Source organism: Desmodus rotundus, chromosome 11 (assembly GCF_022682495.2).
Source record: "Desmodus rotundus isolate HL8 chromosome 11, HLdesRot8A.1, whole genome shotgun sequence".
NCBI lineage: Eukaryota > Metazoa > Chordata > Mammalia > Chiroptera > Phyllostomidae > Desmodus > Desmodus rotundus.
In genome coordinates, this window is record NC_071397.1 from 5,716,734 (window position 1) to 5,737,594 (window position 20,861).

Consider the following 20,861-nt stretch of genomic DNA (forward strand, 5'->3'; position numbering starts at 1 on the left):
AGCTCCTAATGCAGTTCATGGTGTGAACCTCTGGGTGAAGGAAAGAGAACAGCTTTACTGAGCACTTGCTACACACTGGATGTCTGCATCTGTTCTGTCCGTTGACCCTCTGAAAGCATCACGGCACAAGTGATACGCCATTTTCACAGAGGTGAAAGCCCAGGCTTTGAAGGTAAATAACTAAGGGAATTCCTGGCATTTGAGCCCAGGTCTGTTGAGGTCCCAGAATCCCACCACTTTGTATGTCCCCAAACGGGCCCATGGGGTACCCTACCCAGTGAGAGGACTGCAGCACGAGTTGTCTGTGCTCTCAGCCGTGCAGATCTGAGCCCAGCCCTTAAGCACCCCGCCTTTGAGAGATGCTTTCTGTTGCACAGTGAATGGTAAACATGCATATGACCTGCTGTGTGAGAACTACTGGAACCATGTCAGTGCCATCCCGGTGCACTGTGTTCAGTTGTGTTCCATGTGCCATTTGTCAGTCCATCTAGAGAGACGCTTCTGGAGCACAAGGCCCGCAGTGCTCCCAGCTTTCTGTCCCCCACTGCGCTGGGTAATACGAGCCACACTTAATTCTTATTGATGTGTACATTCCATTTTCTCCTGAGTGCTAATTCATGTCCTCATTTTCCTTGAAAACTTATCTCCTCCTGGATACCTTATGCAGTTGACCTCTCCTCGGTGCCCCCGATTTATTACACATAGTGGATTGGATCGATTTTATTTGCAGTTGATTTCTTGCCTTTCTTTTTATGTCCTTCATCTGATTTCTTCCCTGTGCATCTCCAGCTGTCTTTAAAAGCAGGAACCAGAGACATTTTTTTCCTTCTCTACCCATCCCCCACACTGTGCTCTGTAAACAGGGCACAGATGACCGGTAAATACTTTTGACTCCTTGAGCATGATAGCTTCCTTCCCTTGCTGGACTGACAGCCCAGCCCTGGAGCCTGAACCCTTTATTTATTAGAGGAGATTTCTATAGCATCTCCCCTCTGAAGAGATCAATATCAATGAAGTTTGTTTCTGCTTCTGGAAAGTGCTTTTACCTAAGCAGACCAGGGTTCTGATAAGATCATATGATAGCCCTTACTTCTCAACTGTTGGGCCCTGGAGAGGCAGACTCCAAGAAAAGCCTCACCACTTCAAGTTTTGCTATCTTGTTCCTGGCAGTGAGCTTGAGTGGGACTGTGACAAATAGCAACCCCAGCTCTCCAGTGTTGGTGGCATTGTGCTTGTTACAGAAAGAGAACTTGTATTCGGGGAGCACTGCCGTCTTTTGGAAGGCGGATACAGAGAAGCCCGTCTTGGAGCTCAGTACACCTGCCCACTCTCCATACCCCAGTGTACACTGTTTGTGGGTTGTTGATTCACACGGTGCCTGGTGTCGTTAGTCTCTCGAGACTGAAAGTCAGGCCTCTCGGGAGCTGGGTCTCTGGGACAGACCCACAAAAGACGTGATACCTAAACACTCAAGTGCTGGATAGGCAGGGAGTTGGTGCTGAGAGAGGGTCTCTGCTGGCTAGTGGGAAGAAGAGCGGCCCTACTGCACATTTGGGTAGGGAGGAGTGACTGAAATATTGGAACAAAGTTTAGAGGCCCAAAACCGAAAAGGGTGTTTGAGTCAGTCCTGTAATTCACTGGAGAAGTACCCAAGATAATTGGATCAGCTGGCTTTTCTGGAGAATCAATCCCCTTCCACATCTGGTTTGTACAGGCATTACTCCCGTCCCTATTCAGAGTTAGGCAGAACTCAGTAGGGAATGAAGACATCTCCTGTGGACTCTGCAGACGGATGAGAGGTGCACGCATAGAAGCTGCCTGATGCGGATGCTTGTCAGCATCCCCAGACTTGGCCTGCCCTCGATCCTGCTGTCCAGAAAACACCCTCCACTCTCAGATCAGGAGTTACGGCAGCCATAGTTACTGAGGCACCTTGAGAAGCAAAGAAGAGGGGAGGTGTTAGAGAGAGAGAGGAAGGAAATAAAGTAGAGAAGGACTAGAAATGTAGAGAGATGTGAAGAGGGCTGGAATGGGGATGTGGTGGGTGTGGGAAGCCCACCAGCAATTACTGAAGGGCGGAATGATCTGAGGAGGGTGCCACTGCTTACTCCCATCTGAGAGTTGAAAGTGTTCCCTTTCCCTCTTGTTGCCTGTGGGTTTGGAAGGAGGGGATGGCAAGAAGTTCCTGCGTTTCCTTTGGATACCTCCTTACACATGGTCACGGGGCCTCACCAGCTGTTGTGGGTGCTAAAATGAGCAGTGCCTGGGCGGACAACTGGCGGACAGATGACACTGGTTGCCTGTGTATTCAAAATAGTACTCAGGGGCTACAGGGGAGCTGGGGGAAGTGTACCATACAGGTATTAGATGCTCTCCAAAATTTTCTATTAAGTATCAGTCAAGATACTGCTTTTGGTATAGGAGATGGGTGGTTGTTAGGCCATGGCATGGGAGGTGGCAGGCAGTGGCTATTGAAGACATTTCCCATGGGCCAAGGAGACATAGTCTAGCAGTGGTCCACGCGTTTCTAGAGGAGCTGAGCAGGCCTTTCCCACTCTGGGTTATAAGGGCACCTGTCGTGCACCCTCAGGCCACTGCTCTCCATACACACACTCTTCTCCTCGAGCCTTGTCAGCCCAGTAGCCCTGGAAGCTGCGAGTCAGCACATGATGCGGTTTGTGTGTCCTTGTGATTAAAACACAGGGTGACACCTGCTCTCGAGAGCTATGCACTGCAGTGTTACAGCTCCACTCAGGAAGGGACAGATGTTCCAGATTTACAGACGAGAGGGCCAGGTTTGTGGTAATACTCTTTTTTAAATAACCAGTTACTTAATTTTTACTTCTAAATTACACTTGATGTATAGTATTTTATTAGTTTCAGGTGTATTACCTCATGACTAGACATTTATATGACTCACAGAGTGATCACCCCGGTAAATCTAGTACCCATCTGACACCGTACATAGTTATTGCAGTATTATTGCCTGTGTTTCCTATGCTCTACTTTACATCCCCGTGACTATTCTGTAACTACCAATTTTGTACTTAATCCCTTCACCTTTTTCCCCCATACCCCCTCCCACCTGGCAACTGTCAAAATGTTCTCTGCATCTATGAGCCTGTTTCTGTTCTGTTTGTTAGTTTCTTTTGTTTTTTAGATTCCACATATACATGAAATCGTCTGGCATTTGTCTTTCTCTGTCTGACTTATTTCACTTACATGGTGCCCTCTAGATCTGTCCGTGTTGCTGTAGTTGGCAAGATTTCACTCTTTTTTTATGGCTGAATCATATTCTAATGTGTATGCAACACTTCTTCATCCATTCATCTATTGATGGACCTTAGCTTGCTTCCATTTCTTGGCTATTGTAAATAATGCTGCAGTAAACATGGATGTATATGTCCTTTTAATTTGGTATTTTGGATTTCTTTGAATAAATACCCATCGCGGAGTTGCTGGTTCCTTCTGTGTCTCTTATAACCTTTGTTTTAAAGTCTAATTTATCTGGTATGAGTATTGCTATGCTAATTTTTGTTTCTTTGTTTCCATTTTCATGAAATATGTTTTCCCATTTCTTTACTTTGAGTGTGTATGAGTCTTTTGATCTTAAGTGAGTCTCTTGCAGACGGCGTATGTAAAGGTCTTGTTATCCATTCAGCTACCATGTCTTCTGATTGGAGCATTTAATCTGTTTGTATTTAAAGTAATTGTTGATAGATACATATTTATTACCATTTTATTATTCATATTTTTAATCTTTTTTCTTTTTAAAGAAGACTCTTTAACATTTCTTGTAATACTGATTTGGTGGTGATGAACTTCTTTAGCTTTTTCTTGTCCGGGAAGCTCTTTATCTGTCCTTTTAATTCTAAATTATAGCCTTGCTGGGTAGAGTAATCTTGTTTGTAGGCCCTTTCTTTTCATCACTTTGAATATTTCATGCCTGCAAAGTTTCTGTTGAGAAATCCGCCGACAGTCTTATGGAAGCTTTCTCGAAGGTAACTAACTGCCTTTCTCGTTCTACTTTTAAGATTTTCTCTTTGTCTTTAACCTTTAGCATTATAATTTTGATGTGTCTTGGTGTCGGCTTTTTAACATTTTTTTAATTTATTGATTTTAGAGAGAGGAAAGGAGAGAGAGAAAAAAACATCAATTTGTTGTTCCACTTATTGGTTGATTCTTATATGTGCCCTGACCAGGGATCAAACCCACAACCTTTGCAACCTCAACAGCTCTAACCAGCTGAGCTATCCAGCCAGGGCTGGACTGGGCCTTTTCGGGTTCGTCTTCTTTGGGACTCTCTCTGCTTCCTGGGCTTGTATGTCCATTTCCTTCACCAGGTTAGGGAAGTTTTCTGTCATTATTTTTTGAAATAGGTTTTCAGTTTTTTGTGCTCTCTCTCTCTCCTCCTTCTGGCACCCCCATAATGAGAATGTGGTTATGCCTGAAGTTGTCCCAGAGGCTCCTTACTCTATCCTCATTTTTTTGGATTCTTTTTTCTTTTTGCTGTTCTGATTGGGTATTTTCTGTCTCCTTGTTTTCCAAACTGTTGATTTGCTTCTCTGCTTTATCTGCTCTACTGTTGATTCCTTGTAATGTATTCTTTGTTTCAGTTAGTGTATCCTTCATTTCTGACTGTTCTTTTTTATAGTTTTTATGTCCTTTTTCATGCCATTGAAGATCTCACTAAGTTCCTTGAGCATCCTTGTGACCATTGTTTTGAACTCTGTATCTGGTAGTTTGCTTGCCTCCATTTCATTTAGTTCCTTTTCTGGAGATTTCTCCTGTTCTTCATTTGGGACTTATTTCTTTGTCTCCTCATTTTGGCTGTCTCCCTGTGTGTTAGGTAGAACTGCTGCATCTCCCAGTCTTGGTAGAATGGCCTTACATAGTAGGTGTTCTGTAGGGCCCAGTGGCACAGCCTTCCCAACTCACCTGAGCTGGGCGCTCCAGGTGCGCCCCCCATGTGAGCTCTGTGCACTGTCCTATTGTAGTTGAGCCTTGATTGCTGTTGGTGTCACTGGGAGGGACGGACCATCCCTTCCCATGCCACCGCCAGTTTGATCAGCTGCGAGGACCAGCTGGGCTACGTTGGAGGAGCTGCTGTGCAGGCACTGGCTACATGACTCACTTCAGCGGGGCTTTAGTGCCCACCGAGTCTGCCCCTGGATGGTGTTGCGTGTAGAGGTGGTTGGGTTGTAAGCCAGCACGGTCAAGCTGTTCACCACATTTACTGGCTCTGGGGCCTCCCAGAAGGTGTAGGCCAGGGTCAGCCACCTCCTGTACCCCTCCCTGGCATAAGTTACTGAGCCATCTACAATGTGTTAATACTCTATCATCAATTAAATTGCTTTCCCCTTGAACTAAACTGTTGTCCCAGGATTAATTTTCCACAGAATCTGGGGTAATTACCAAAATACCAGGGTAGAGTAGGAAATGAACGTCAGTGGGAACTTATATGATTGTGTTCAGTTCATTATCTGTACTCACCGAATTTGCGATCATGAGTGACAGCAAAGTTTTAATCCCAGGAGAGCGTCTCATGCTATCTTGGACATCTTGGAGAGTGGCCTCAGCAAATACTGGCTCGTACTAATAGTGGCAGTAAAAAAGCATAGTTAGGAATGGAGGAAATAAGATGCTCCTCGGCCAGACAGACAGGTTTGGACTGTGCTCACCGAGCCCCTGCTCACCCAGTGATTGGAAGGGGGCAGTGTGGTAGCAGGCCTCTCCAGGACTGGGGTGAGGAGCCCCGTTACCAGCATTAAATATTCTTTTATTGCTAGAAGTAATTTTTTTTTGTTTTTTTAATGAGTCAAATGTTGACTCAAATTATTTATTGTCTACTTACTCAGAGGAATGGCAGAGAACAAAACCGACAACTTACTGACCACATGGTGCACTTACTCCTTGGAGGAGGGAGACATGCCGTGAACAGGGAGCGATCAGGGATATGCTGGCGGGGGGAAGTGCCGAGATACAACAGGATGACAGAGAATGAGGAGGGTGACGGAGAGCTGCCAGAGGGGAAGCCAGCCTCTGGAAGGATGTGAAAGCCGAGCTAAGACATAAGAGCTAGTGAGCCAGCCATTTGGAGCGTGAGGAGGAAAGTGTGCTAGACGGAGTGCGCAGCATCGGCTGTGGAAGCCAAGACGGCGGCACGAGGAGAGTAGAGAGGCAGGCAGGAGCGTGTGGGGCGGCTCACAGGCCTTTGCAAGGAGTTAGAATTTTATTCTAAAGTAGTGAGAAGGCATTGAAGGGTTTTAAGCCAAGCAGTGACATGATCTGATTTCCATTTTTAAAATATCCCCCACACAAGAAGATACATAACTTCTTGTGTATGGATAGGCTCTCAAGAATACATAGGGACTGGTAATGGTGGTTGCTTTGCCTCAGAGGAGGGTAGCTGAGAGAATAGGGCTGGAGACTTAACTTTTTGCTGAATATTTTATACAAATTGAATTTCTATTATATTGATGTGTTACCTATTCAAAGAGGAATTAATTAACAAATATTAAAAAGTAAAGCTCAGAATAGTTACCCAGGAAAAGAAAAAAGAAAGAGATAATTGCTCCAACTGCAGTGCGGGAGAAGGCCTGGAGCGCAGCAAAGGCAGCCCCGGCCCTGCTGGCTTTCTTCCTGTCCCATCAGCATGCTGCGCTCATTCTCGCCAGAGCACAGTTGCATGAGATGCAGAGAAGCAGGGCGGATTCAGGAACAGCCAACAAGATCACACTAAAAAAGATGCTGTGAGGGGTTAGGGAAAGAGAGGAATCGAGAATGAGTCCTGGCTTTGGCCTGAGCAGCTCTGTGGATATGGTGTCATTAACTGAGGCAGGGAAGGTTAGAGGACGAGCGAATGCAGAGCTCAAGAGGATTGAGAGTTCTGGTTTGAGCACGTGGAGATGCTGTTAGCTGGAGGTGCTTGACAAGTAGGGAGTTGCCTGTGGGAGTTGGCAGTTTAGGGGAAGGATTTGTGGATGGAAACAAGTTCGAGAGAGACCAGCATTTAGATGATACTGAAGCTGTGGGTCAGATGAGATTAGAGGGGAGAACGTAAAAGAAGAAAATTCAGGAAGACCGCGTTCTGTGCTGGTTTTTGGAGGAGAAGCCAGTAAAGGATTCCAAGGAGCAACAACCATTGAGGTGGGAGGAAGATTAGTGTGATCACCACTGAAGACCAGAGAGGGAAGCACTTCAATAAAGAGGGACAGACAGAGACACGCTGCTGAGAGGCCAGGTGACGATACTGGATTTGGCCACTTGAGTGCTTGACTGGCTTTTACTTGTCTCCCATGAGGTTCAGAAAACAAGTCTATTTGTAACTGACCTCTCATTCACTCACTCAAGCAAAACATTTTGAGTGAGCCGTGCACTGTTCTAGGCATAGGGGATGTATGATAAAGCATTGTTCTTGTTTTCATAAGATCTAGTTAGAGAAACAAGTTAAATGAAAAAAATCATACACATGATTTTAGAATTGTGACTAGTGCCTGAAGGAACAGTCCATGATGCCATGAAAGCTTAGAATGCGGTCCTAGCCTACTCTGAGCACTGAGGAAGCTCATCCTGGGAAGAGCCGTTGAAATAGTCCTGAAGAAGCAAGAATTTCATTAGGGCAGTGTGTCTAGAGCATAGACGACGAGGGGGAGAATGGCATAAGGCAGGGGTGTCAAACTCATTTTCACCTGGGGCCACATCAGCCCCGCAGTCGCCTTCAAAGGGCCGAATGCAATTTAGGACTGTGTACATGGAACTACTCCTTAACAGTTAAGTGAGAGCTCAGCGCTGCAGCCGGGTAGAAACAAGATGCTGGGCGGATAAAACAAGGTGGAGGGCTGGGTTCAGCCTGCTGGCCTGTGTTTGCCACCTGTGCCATAAGGGGAATGAAAGAGGCAACAGGAACAAGAGTACTGAGATGGTGGTATTTATTCTGTTTTGTTAACACTTGGGAAACCTTTAAAGGGTTTAAATACAAAAGTCTGCTTGTCACAAAGAGGGGTGTGTGGGATCATTGGCTGCCGTAGGGAGGATGGATTTGGTGTTGGTGACCACCTAGAGGAGGCTGCTGGAGTAGCCCGGGCAGGAGACCCTGTGGCTCTGACCTGATGCTGGCAGTAGAGATGTAAAGAAGAGAATGGATTTGCTCTGTGGGAATCGCCCCTGCAGGGCTTGGTAATTAATTACATGCAAAGAATGAGGAAGATACCAGTGGATGACTCCAGGTTTGTGTCACGAGCCCCTGGCTGCAAAGTGGCCTCATTCTCTTAGAGTGGGGGACACTGAAAGAGAGGCAGGTCTGTGGGGCAGTGGCAGCAAGTGTTCCATCTTTGACGTCTTTAGTCAGATACCCCAGATACCAAACAGATCACTGGATACAGAGGCATGGAGCGCCAGAGCATGTTCTGGGGCAGAGAGTGGAGCTTCAGAGTTGTCAGCATATACAGTTAGAATATTAAACTTTGGAAGAGCTTGTGGGAAGGTAAAGAGAGAGTCCAGCACTGACTAGTTCTAATATTTTAAGGGCAGTAGATGAGGAGCTGCCGGAGAAAGAGAAGGGAATCAAGGAAAGCAAGTATACAGGGCCCACGGGACTAGTCAGCTGTTCCAGATGCTGTCCATGAGAACTGAAAAGGGCCGTTGGATTTAGCATGTTCGGGCTCCATTCATGCTGGTGTTTTTATACCCAGACTGTAACCATTTGAGGTTTTCATGTCCGAGCCCGACCCCACCCACTCCCCAAGTGGCATGGATCTGGGCTATGAGGTCAGCTCCTGCGGCCCATCCAGACAGAAAGTCTCTAGAGTCCTGGAGCAGGCTCTCTGTTCAGTGATGGGTTCACTGTATATAGTCCACAATCTGACTTAAAATTTGAACTCATGACTGCAGTTAAAACAATCCTCTGCCACTGAATAAGGCTCTTTTCTTCCAGGGGAGGTATGTTTAAATAAACTAACTTTCCACATGGAGAATCAAGAAGCCAGCATCTCAATGGCCCCCCGACTACACGCACGGGCACACACAACAGTGAGCAGCAGAGCGTGTGGGACTTGTGACCTTAGAACTCAGATTTTGTGAAAACAGAAGCTTGTACTCATACAGTCCTCAGAATGACCTTTCGAGGTGCTGGGAGAACAAGCAGCACGTGGACCTTCCACTCTTGAAGGAAGCTCACGAGACAAGTGCGCGTGGTGCGGCACCGCCCTGGTAAAAGCACCGGTGGTTTGCCGTGGCCGCAGCCCGCCGCCTTCTCTCTCGCTCGTCCTTTTACTGCGGCTCCCAGCTCATCGGTCTCAGGGAGATGAACACAGGGCTCTTCGGCGCTTCAGTACGTGACCAAACTCCGGAATGCACGTGCCCTGCCTCTGCTTAGAAAAGAAGCTTGCAGAAGTCTCAGCCATACCTGTAGAGAAGCCCCGCAGGAGCAAAAAGAAGCTGCTCTCTGCTGTCCTTGGAAAGTTTCTGTGTCCCTTTCATGGTGTCCCTACCACTGAGTGCTTTCCAGCCTGCCTTGTGTAGTCTTCATGTATTTAAATCAGGCTTCTCTAAAATTTGCATATCTTCAACAGAAATCTTTATGGAACTTGTCACTTACCGTGCATTTATAGTCTGTGCAGAGAGGTTTGTGGAAAGGGACGGAGGGAACTTGTGCACACACATCTAAAGGAAGATTTCCCTGTTCAATCTCCTTTGTCAGTGGCTTCTCAAAGGAGAAGGGAACCAGAGTCTAGACTGAGCCGTAAAAGATGGCAGGGCAGAAGCCATGGGGTAAGCGGAGCAGGGGTTGGGGCTCTCAGCCTAAAGCCAGGTCTGTAAGGTGACAGGATGACGACGGCTGGAAGAGCCACCCCAGGCACAGCCATCCTTTGTGCAGGGACTTGACGTGCACCAGCTGCGGTGAGGCCCACAACAACCCTACGCTGCAGGAGACGCAGCTGGGGCTCTGAAGGGCTGCACAGCTTACCCACAACCACACAGCTTCAAGGTAATGCCGCTAGAACATGAGTCCGGTACTCAGGTTCCGAAGTATGAGCCCCTCACTGGGTTATCCAGAAAGAGAACTTGAGGTTCCTTGTTGAGTACGGGACTCACCATAGGTCTCTTCCAACGCACGCCTGGTGTTTTTGTGCTGCCTACAGCCCCAGCATGTGGACTGAAAGGCTGGCGGAGAAAAATGTAAAAGTACTCCTTTCTTTCCCAGATGTCGTTCTGGAGAAAGACGCATGGCATTTACAGTCTGCTGCCCCTAACGGCATTGTCACTTGGACACTGTGACTTGGATGAACTGTCTCTTGCTAGTTTAGCCTTCAGGGACGGTCACAGTCCGCCTGCAAGCCTTGGGCCCAGGCCGTGCCCTCAGGGGCTGTTGAGTAATTTGAGTGTGGCCCTTGTTCTTTTCTCCACTTCATCTTTGGAGCTGGTTTTCTGGGAGGCATTTCTGTTTGAGAAGATAATCTTTTAAAGGACAAGGAAATGCTGAAAAAGAAGGCCAAACAGATCTGGAGCCTGCTGAGAGGAGGAGAAGGTCACCCAGAAAAACATGTTTTCTGCCAGCACCTCACTCTTCTCTGCAGGCATGGCAAGGAGGCCAGGGTTCTTCAGATCCTAAAAACTGCCCCAGGTACCAGGAGACTAATGCTGCCTGCTCTCCGCCACTGAAATGAAGTGACGTTTGAAAGACCAAGTCATTATTCCACTGAACTGCCTTGAGCCCTTTTCTCTTAGTTTTTACGCGTATGTTCCTCTCCAGATAAAACAGCCTCACACAATGTGAGCCTGCCGCCAGCTCCTTCTCCCTGTGCACTGAGGGCTTGACGGGCTTGTTCAGAGGAGGCTCTCACAAGTCAGAGTGACAGCACAGGATCCTTCGTGGTGGGGGTGCCCTTCCACCAGGCCCAGCCCCCCCCAAAACCCCCGCCCCAGTGGCAAAAACAAGTCTAGCCTCCTGGAGGCGGGAATGTAGGGTGGGGAGACTTGTTCTCTGAATGTCAGGGGAAGTGAGGCTGCCAGAGATGGGCAGTGGAAGAGCACATTTCCAGGACAGGGCCCACATTCCCCACAGAGGGGAGAAAAGGGGACGTTAGGGTTTCTGCCAGAACGGGGCTGTCTGGAGAGCTACCAGGAAGGATACAAGAGTGGTGATGTTTTTACACTTCTAAGTGACGGCGGACACACTGTGGCAGGAGCTTCATTAAGCTGGACCTGGGACACAGTTTCCTCTCCCTGCACCACTGACTCCTCTTGCAGAGCTGTTTGCTGAGTGCACACAGCTGCCTTACCAGTTCCTCGTGTCTTTGCCTCCTATCACACTGCCTTTTGTTCTGCTGATAACTTTTAGCTTGTATCTAACAGGTATTTTAATTGATTTGGTGGGGGGAACACGTGATTGCTGCTGTTTCAGAATTGTTTCAGTATGATTTGATGGTTTTTACTAAATTGTTAAGTAGAATGGGCCCTTCTCCTTACCTCCATGAAACAGACACCCTGATGTCCAAGCTCGGAGATTCACTGTGGCTCTGGTTCCAGCGCCCTGGCCAGCTGACCTCTGTTCGTCCGCACGTTTCCTCCCCCAGCCCAGCCGAGCACTGTGTCAGCCAGCTCAGTGAGCTGGGATGCAGTTCTGTTTCTTGGAGTGTGACGCTTTTCCCTCCGCCATGCAAAGCCAGGGATAGAGGAGAATGTAAAGTAGATGCAGTCCATTCCCAAAACAGCTGCGGCTGCAGCTGCTCTGCCTGTACCGTGAGCCTGATGAAGTAAATGCATTAAGACCCTTTGATATGTTTCTGTGCTACAAACTCCACCTTGGGTGGCCGGTCAGTGGATGTGGTGTAATCCAGGGATTGCTGCTGGTAGGAGTATAAATGGCTAATGCTTTCCAACAAGCGTTCCTGTAGCCACCTGCTATTAGACACGTGGACTTACAAATGAGCTATGAGGTCAGTGCGCTGTCCTGAGCTTTAAGAAACTCTTACCTTGCTGGAAAAATGTGACTCTTTTTTTCTAATGAGCTTGCTTGATCACTTCAGACACATAGGTCAGGCATATTTGTCATTTATTTTTTAAACAGGCACTTTAGGTAGCCTGTTGATGAGCTAAGATTTGACCTAGGTCTCGGGAAGCTTCTGGAGGTCTGGGTGAGGCTCCGTTGGCTGGAGCGCATGCGCACCTGTAGGAGCAGCTTCTGATTTTCCTCCTGACTGGACACTCGCACCAGGGCCACAGCACCAGCTGCAGCTGGCGCCCTAAGACCGGCGCGCCCACCAGCTCAGGCTGCACAGAGCCGCAGTCCCCAAGGCTTGTCAGTATTTTTAGGTTCTGCTTGAACCTTTGACAACTGGAAATTCAAATGAGCAAGAAAGTGTAAAACATTTCTTGCAAGTGAGGTAAAAACACTTGAGCAGCTGGAGCTGAGGCCACCCTGGTCCCTGCCTCTGCTAAAATGGCCACTTTGGGGGAGTCTCCAAGTGGGAGGGATCTGCAAGGAAGCAATTGTTTAATTAATTAAAGTCCAAACATATCCAGAGCTGCCCAGTTTTGCCAATTTTAAATGGTGCTTTTTCTCCAAGATAAAGCTAAAAAGCAACATTTCAGTCTGGCAGGATTGAATAAAAATGACAAGGGCTCAGACTTTGAATGTGAATTTTGGCATCACTTTCTTTGTCTCCCATAGGAAATTTCATAGAAAAAGACAGTTCCAACCTCTGCTTAATCCTCAGGGTTTGGAAGGAAGTGCTGGCCTGGGGGCCCAGGGCCTCAGTCAGCCAAAGGAAGGGGCTGCGCTGCCCGTAGGATATGTGGTTCTGCACCCCCCCCCCCTCCAGCTTGTCTTCCACCCACCTTCCTCACCCCCAATCGGTGGCCATTCTCTGTGGCCTTTGGGTGGGTGAGCAGTGAGGGAAGGGAACTGGCAGATGAGGCCAGTTAGCTGGTTTCACTGCCCTGGGGGCCCTACCTGCCAGAACCCAGAAGCACAGAGCACAGACCCTTTCTCCTCGGGCTCAGTGAGGCCTGAGTGTTCCTCTTGGGCAGCCCTTGCTGTTGGTTTTTGGAAACGAGTCAAACAGAAATATTGTTGCAGCGTCCACAGCACTTAGAGCAAGGTGTTGGGTGTTATGTTATCTCTGCCTCATGACGGCACTTGGACAGATTGTTCTTGATCTTTTTTGTTTATTTTTAAAATGCCTGGGCCAGCAGAGGTGAGGTCGAGCTGTGGATGAGTTCATCTGAATGAAGTGCGTAACTTTCAGGTACTAGTGGGAAAAGCTGAAGGGTCAGGTCAGAGGTTTGGTTCCCACGAAATGAGCATTTTTAGAAACCTGCCTATCAGACCTTAATGAGTCTTGGGAGAATGAGCAGCAGTTCCATTTTCTGCTGGGACTGTGTTCTCAGGGCTGTCGTGGTGGGCATCTTCGGGTTTACGTGGCTCATTGAGTCACAGGCCCCAGGTCTACGCCAGGAGGGCCGAGTCCAGTTGTGCTTGATTACACCCAGGAGCCCCCTCATTGAACCGCCTGCTCTCCCCGAGGGTGCCGCCAGCCCCTGCGTTCAGAGTGAGTGATGAAACACCACCTTCTGCATTTCTCATTAGATAGGTCCCAGATTGTTTTTTGTTTTGTTTTTTGCCTTATGCCATGATCTCGTGTCTCTGATGGTGACAGAGTCAGGGAGTCTCCCGCCCTCTCCCTGTCTCTTGCTGTCCACAGCAGTAGGCTTGGGCCCGTGTCCTGGGACAAGACCCCCAGGTGGCTCACCCTCTGTGGCCGTCTCGGCACTGTGGTCTAGGCGTTCTCTCCCTTCCCTCCTGATGCTGCCTCCTTAGTTGAAGGTTTTTTTCACACTCACAGGGGAGCTGCTGGAGACCTTCCAGCCCAGCTCAACAGGGGCTGACTAGTATCCCTTGCTGTAGCCAGGCCTGCTGTCCCTCTTCCCATGCCCAGGACGGCCTGGCAGACGCCAGGTAGTAGCGGGCAGAGAGGGGCCTGGAGTGGAGTGGAGGGGTGGGCCCTGGAACAGCGCTCATGGAGCTGCTGCCTCACCCTTCCTGTCCTACGCAAGGGCTCATCCCAAATTGCTTTTCAGTGCCAGCAAGCAGAGAAATGCCCACAAAGGTACTTGAGCGGTTTGTGCAGATTTACCAAAAGCTCTGGTGGCCTTAAAGGAGCTCTGTGGCTTCCTCCTGGGTCCGAATTTCCGGGAAACCGAGTGACCTGGGGCCCCTGTGGCACGGCAGGGAAAGGCCTGGGGTTAAGCCACATTTAGCAGGGAGATTGAATTTTCAAAAACTTTTGCCTTCAGTGTTTTCCTCTCTTTTGGAGGTCAGCATCCTTTTACTGATATTCTCCTACCCCATATTTCTCCTTATCCCTCAAGAGCACTGTCTGGTACACAGCGATTGTAAGCAAGAATACATTGAAAATGTTTTTAGAACTATGGGGAAGCTGAGTTGTACGCCTACAGTTCCAGCTGCCGAACCAATCAGCATATGTCTTACAAGTCCCTGGGAGAAAGGCGAGGGGGGGGGAGCTACGTGAAGCCGTACGTGAGTGTAGGTATGTATGGATCGTGTTGGGGCGAGGGAGTGGGTTCGATTTTGACATATAACTTTTTATGATCAGGGAAAAAAGAATTGTGTGATAAATGACACAGCCTGGGTCACAGCTCAGCTGCTCAGCTCGGTGTCCTTTGTGCTTTTGTCCCTTCTGGACACCTTGTCGGACTCTTTGGAAAGTCTCTGCCTGGTTTCTGGTAAACAGTGCGGAGGATGGGCTGGCCAAGATTGGGGCTGTAAGTCCCCTGGTGCTTTAGAACTGTCAGTCACTGAAGTTAGGGACAGTCACCTTCCCCAGCAGCCTGGACACGTCTCTCTCTGGACCCAGCCTGGTCTCCAGAGTCGCGTCAGAGAGCAATTGAAAGTCCATGAGTCCATGGCACTTGCATTGGCTCCTGGAAACAGGTTTGCGGGTACCGAGAAGGGGGGTAAAGGTCCACCCCCCTCCCCCGCGTCCAGACCAGCCCACTCTGACTACTAGCACCGAAATGCATGGAGCCACTGGGCTGCTGTCAGAGGACACTACAGCTTTGTTTTGGTGAGTGATCCTGAGAGGAGAGGGAATTGAACTGAATTGATGCCATCTAATAACCTCAGTGCAGCAACTTGGGAGGTTGGCTTTCCAGAAATTTCCCCTGGGAATTATAGTGCCATGTATTCTAATTGATACCAGCACTGCTCCCAAAATTTAGCTGCTGTTTAGTGGTTTTCACCGTTCAAAAATCAAAGCCAAGTGTCAAAGTGTATGTAACTGAGGTTCACAGAACTTTGGTAGAGAAATGAGGTGTTTGGGGCTGGATGGAGAGTCCTTGGGTGGGCAGAGAATATCAGGAAGTTGCCGTGGTTGTCACCCCCCTCCCCCCAGAGGGCTGTCACATCTACCTAGTTGGCTGCCCCTCTGGCTGTAGAAGGCAAGCTAAGCAATGTGGTTGGGTGCGTAAGTAGGACAAGACTGCAGTCGAGCCTCTGCCCTCTGCCCTCTGCCCCAGTCTGCCTTTGACTCATGAGATCTTAGTTTGAACCAGGGCCAAGTTAATTTCAGGGGTAATCCATTTCCTGCTGCTTCTCAACCAGCGCCCAGGTCATCAGCAGGAGAGAAGAGCCTCTGGGACCTTCCCCTGCGTCATCCCAGTATCTTGAAGAAAGGGAAGGGAAGGGAAGGGGCAGTGGGATCCCCCCACCCCTTATAGACGCTGGAGATACAGAAATAAAACGCTCACACCTCCTGCACACAGCAGGGTAGCCCCACCCCAAGCCCAGACCCAGCCGCTTCTCCTCCATCAGGTGGGCTTCGCTTCACAAGGGTGATTGTGGCTGTCAGACAGGGCCGCGTGTTGAGACTGCCCACGCGTCTGCTGTGAAATCCTTTAGGAGAAAGACGTGTAGTTTTCCATGGCTTCCAGTAATGAACTTATCAGTAAATATAACACATGAGGTCATTAATCGTAACTTTGCTTTTGGACCAAATGGGAGCTCAGCTTCTCAGGAGACGAGAATTTCATCTCTGTTCTTTTCCTTAGACCCAGTCCTAATGTAGAGTCAAGCATATTGCCGGGCTCTCCCTGGGAAGCAGGTCATAGCGGCTTTCTCGCACAGCGGGCGGTCGAGGCGCGGCCTGCGCGCTGCAGGAGCTCAGGGCACTGTGGTGGCAGCTGAGGAATATTCACTGGGTGAAGTCTATCTTAAAAGTTCAGGCTGTTGAAACTTTTTGTCCATCCTGGCCTCTCCGTCGTTGCTTCAGCTGCTGCTGTTCTTCTAAAATCACTGCCTCTACCCCTCATCTCTGATAAGAAAAGAAGTCGAGGATGTGGAGATGGACCGATCACAGTTTGCAAGGGGTGGCTGCCCTGGCCGTCGGCATCTAGGCTTAAAAGAAAGAAGTCTCTGAGAAGAGATGCCGTGTGCTTGGACAGTGAGCGGGGAGAGCACTGGGTGGCAGGGTTGCTGAGGGAAGCCTGCTCCAGGCTCAGGGAGAGGAGGTTTCGGAAAGGACTCGGATTCACTTACAGGTTGGGCCTGTGGACGTGGTGTAAGCTCATGGGACCTGGATGTGTGGCCAGCAGCTGATGGGATGAGGAGCCAGCCAGCATTGGCAGGAGTCTTCCCAGCCCAGATCCCCCCTCCCTCAAAGAGAGACTCCCGGGACATCAGGTGTTTGTCTCCCACACACCCCCACATACCTGTCTGCATTCCTAGAAAATTGACCAGAAGAGGGGAAGGAACAGTCACGTTCTGGTGCTGCTGTGTGTTTCCTTTGTCCTCTGAGCCTCTCTGCTGACCCCGAGGCCTCTCATTTCCTGTCAGAGGGACTTTCCCCCACCCCTCGGCCTCTCCCTCATAACTTTGTTCCACCAGCCTCACCGGTGTTTCCCTTGTTTTTTCTCTGTGGCTGGAGAGGACCAGCCCTGCAGGCCCCGCCACTTCTGGGAGGGAAGGGCAAGTGGGAAGGCCTGAGTGGAGGGACTCAACCTCCTACCTGCTTAGTGCAGTTAGAAGCATCAGCCTCCTTTGAGATGGTGATTAGAGCTCAGCACTTCTGATTTTCCTCTATTTGTAATGCCTTTTCTAGCACTTGACACAATCCATTTTCCTTTGAGAACCCCTACTCACTTTGCGGGTTGTGGTTTGATCACTCCCAAGCCCCCTTACCCCCCTGCCCTAGCTGCACCGGAGGTAGTATGTAATTTAAGCCATAATCACTTACGCCGTTCCCCCTCTTCCTCCTAGAAATGGTGGTGTCCTGGGGTGGACACCACCCCAGACAGCTGGCAGCTCTGTGCGCTCTCGCCTACGTGGTGGCTGGGAGGGAAGGAGCTCCATGCCTGCTCTTTCCTAGGGAAAGGGGTATGTCTCTCAGGGCAGCCTCCTTTGGGGTTCTGCCTTCAGGGTCCATCCAGGCAGGAGCAGAATTGAATGCAGAGTCAGCCTCTAGAGCGGCTGCCCTTGGCAGGGGTCTTGCCCCCAGGATGTTCTGAGGACATCACACTGACTGGAGGAGGAGCTGTGAAGTGTGGAGGGTGCAGGCCCTCTCCTGGGGGCCAGGGGGTTGCTGCTGTAATTAACTCTTCCAGCAGCGGGAGCCCCATCATCCACTCACCGAGACGCCCCTCCCATCCCCTTGGGCTCTGGGCATTTGGAAGCCGCCCTAACCCTGTTTTCTCTGCTGCTTCTGCCCCTGCAGGTTACGTGTTCTGTATGTTACACCGCCTCCCTGAGCAGCATGATTGCACGTTTGACCACATGGGCCGTGGCCGAGAGGAAGCCATCATGAAAATGGTGAAACTGGACCGGAAAGTGGGGCGCTCCTGCCAGCGCATCGGGGAGGGGTGCTCCTGAAGGCCGGGCACGGCTGCCACGTGACGCTGTTCTTAGTCCACTAACGTTAGCCTTATTTAGGACAGAGTCAGCCAGACACCTTGTACTGGGCACGCGCCAGACCACAGCCAGTCCGTTTCCTTCCTTTAGCCAGCCGTCCTGGTTCTGTAGTTTAGGGGTTGGCGGTGGTTGAGGTTGATTTCTGGCTGGTTCTAAGGTGCCTGCTAGCCATTGTATAAAATTAAAACATGAAGAATATTTTTTGTTGGAGCGTGGCTAGTGGATTTAGAACAACACATACCTGTCACTGCTGGAGTCAGACTTATAAGAAGCCTTAAGCGGAAAGCGTTCCAGACGGAGACTCTGAGTCAATAGAGGAGTAGAAGCTGAAGTTAAAGTTCCCACAACGCACACGGCTCTGCCAGACACTCTGGTCAGTGTCCGGCCTTTCACCTCTTCCCTCATCTTTAGTCCCGGGAGCCAGGGTGCTGGATGGCCACGCGTGCCTTGGCCACAGGAGGCTGCTGAGATTGGCTACGTGGCTTGGCTGGGTGGTGGCCTCGCTCTCCCACAGAGTTGGAAATGGGGGTGGGGGACCAGGTTCTTAGGAAAATCTTACGAATTTTTTTACCTGACTTGCTATGAAAAAACTCATCACATGAGAAGAGAAACAATAACCTCACTTTGAAAATTAGCTCCACTCAAGACTAGTCTGTGCACGAGAACCAGCTTTCTACACAGGACCCCGTGGTCAGGGGAAGCAACCAGGGAGGGGCACTCCCTGACCCCGCTGGCTCTGGTTTGCCCCTTGCCAAGTACAGGGGTCTGGCAATGGATCAAATAAGGCTAATTGCAGCACAGCAGCTGTGTCTGGGCTCCACAGACTGGCCTCTGCAGCTAGGTTTCTATATTGGGAGTTTTTAAAAGATGTTTCGTAGCCGACAGGAATCACTAGAAAAGCTGGGGAGCACCTGGGAAGCTGTGTCCACAGACTGACTCTGCCCCTTCCTGCAGGAGCCTGCCCCGCCCCCTGGGGGCCAAGGGAAGGATGGCCTCACCTCCTGCCTGTGCAGCCCCGTAGTCCAAGGACAACCGGTCCACGTCCACCACACGGCAGGTTTAGTAGGGGAGGCAGCGTCTGCCACGGGACAGCGGGTGTGATCTGTCTAGAACCGTGGTTGGTGGCTGTGGCCCAGCTCCAAGAGAGACTTGCTCCAGCAGGTGGCGGGGGCACATTTCTCAGCCTGTGGCACGTTGCCTGGGCGGAGAGAGTGCAGTAGCTCAGGCCAGGTAGGGAAGGGAGGAGGTGGGCCTGTTTGCCCATGTTAGGAAAGAATTACGCGTCAGGTGGGGGTGAGGTAAGTAGACAGGATGAGCCGAGCAGGGGCGAGTGGCCCAGCGCCCCTGTCTGGTCCAGGGCGGTAAGAGTCGAAGGCTCCTGCAGAGGCAGTTGGGCTCTGCCCACCCACAGGCCACTGGAAGGGTTTAACCCAGCAACTTGCCCTTTTATACTGCAACAAGCATTTCAACTCTGTCTGCAAATTAATACCTGCAACTGCACATGTTTTTGATCCAAAATACTGAAAGAGAAAATCATGCTCTTCCCAACCTTCTCTTCCCCCACTCCCACCCCCACCAGAGTGGAATCCGCTGCAAAATCTCCAGCCTTAATTCTTGCTTCAGGACCCAGACCGGTGTCTTGCTCTAGGGCAACCCAGGGCAGAGGGCCAGGTCTGCCCACGTTTACCACTGTTTGTCAAGCCACGGCCCTCCGGACGGTCCATGGCCACCCTCAGTGAGGCGGGCCGCCTAGGCCCCTGCCAAGCTCTGATTCCGAAGAGGCCACCCATGAGCCCGCCGCCCTCCTCAGGCCCCACCTGCTGCTGCTTGGAGGCAGTGATGGGGAGCAGGCTCTCTGGGGAGCCGGCACACAGGGCTCGCCGCCCACGTTCACTTCCTGACGGTAGAGCTGGGGGGAGGGGCTTGTTCCCCTGCAGTATCTGTTCTGTGAAGTTTGTTAAATGTAAGGAAAGCTTAAATTCCGTATCTTTAAAAGAGAAAATCTTATTTAACCCTTTTGTGTTCTAGATTTACTTACACACATAGCCTAGAGCTCAGTTTTAGTTTTAACATTGTGAAAATATTAAAAGAATCTTGTAACTTTATTCTTTTTTCTCCTGCTGAAAAAAAAATTAAACCAATCATATAAAAGCTTGGATTGCTCTGTGTCGCCCATTCTCCTAAGTGCCACTGGGATAACCAGAACCACAGGACAAGGTCTCCCTGTCCTCAGCTTTGCAGAGGTGGGGCTCACCGGCGCTGCCCTGCTGTGTGCGCTGAGTGGTCCTGGCACGGGGGAGGGTGTCAGCAGGGAGGTTGCATATCTGGGACAGGTGGAAGAGACGAGCACCGCCCCTGGGCTCCCCAGGTTTGCGTGGGTGGGTGGGGTAGCATTTCTGTGACCCAAACCCCAGCCAAGGAAGGACCCAGAGAACGGAGACTGACAGTTCCCCGAAGGGAGGGTCGGAATGACGTATTTGCGCTGGGAGCTCTCCAGTGTAGAACAGCACCATTTAACCTTTTCCACCTCATGGCACATGTAGACCAATTACTAAAATTCTGTGTCACACCAAAAAATTTATTTTTTGCCAATCTGACAAAAAAAAAGGTATTATTTTTATCCATTCACATCGGCTGGCTATTGTGTTGGCTGCTGTCATTTTTTTATTTGACAATCTAAGGGAAAAGAGGTCAGTGCCCCTAGTAGTCAGGAAATTACATAGGTATTTCATGTTTTAAAAATTATTCTGGCACACTGGTTGAAAATCGCCTGTGTAGAGGATACACTTAATATGTCTGAAGATGTTTAAAAACATTTGGCAGGACGTGACAAAGGAGTGGCAGCCGTCCCCACCACCTTTAAGGCAGAAATATTGGCCACACAGTTGTCACGACGGTGATGAAGAATCCTCGGAAAAAGTCAGAGGTGCGGGGC

At 49.9% G+C, this 20,861-nt stretch overlaps 1 protein-coding gene across 1 annotated transcript in view; it reads left to right on the forward strand.

Annotated features, from left to right (window-relative positions):
• The window catches only part of ZFAND3 (zinc finger AN1-type containing 3), a 303,349-nt gene extending 283,267 nt beyond the window's left edge, over nucleotides 1-20,082 (forward strand). Inside the window, exon 6 of the mRNA XM_053913849.2 lies at nucleotides 17,733-20,082. Within this exon, the coding sequence (XP_053769824.1) occupies nucleotides 17,733-17,887 (155 nt within the window). The 3' untranslated portion in view covers nucleotides 17,888-20,082. The remainder of the gene's footprint in view (nucleotides 1-17,732) is intronic.
• The last annotated feature ends 779 nt before the right edge of the window (nucleotides 20,083-20,861 follow it).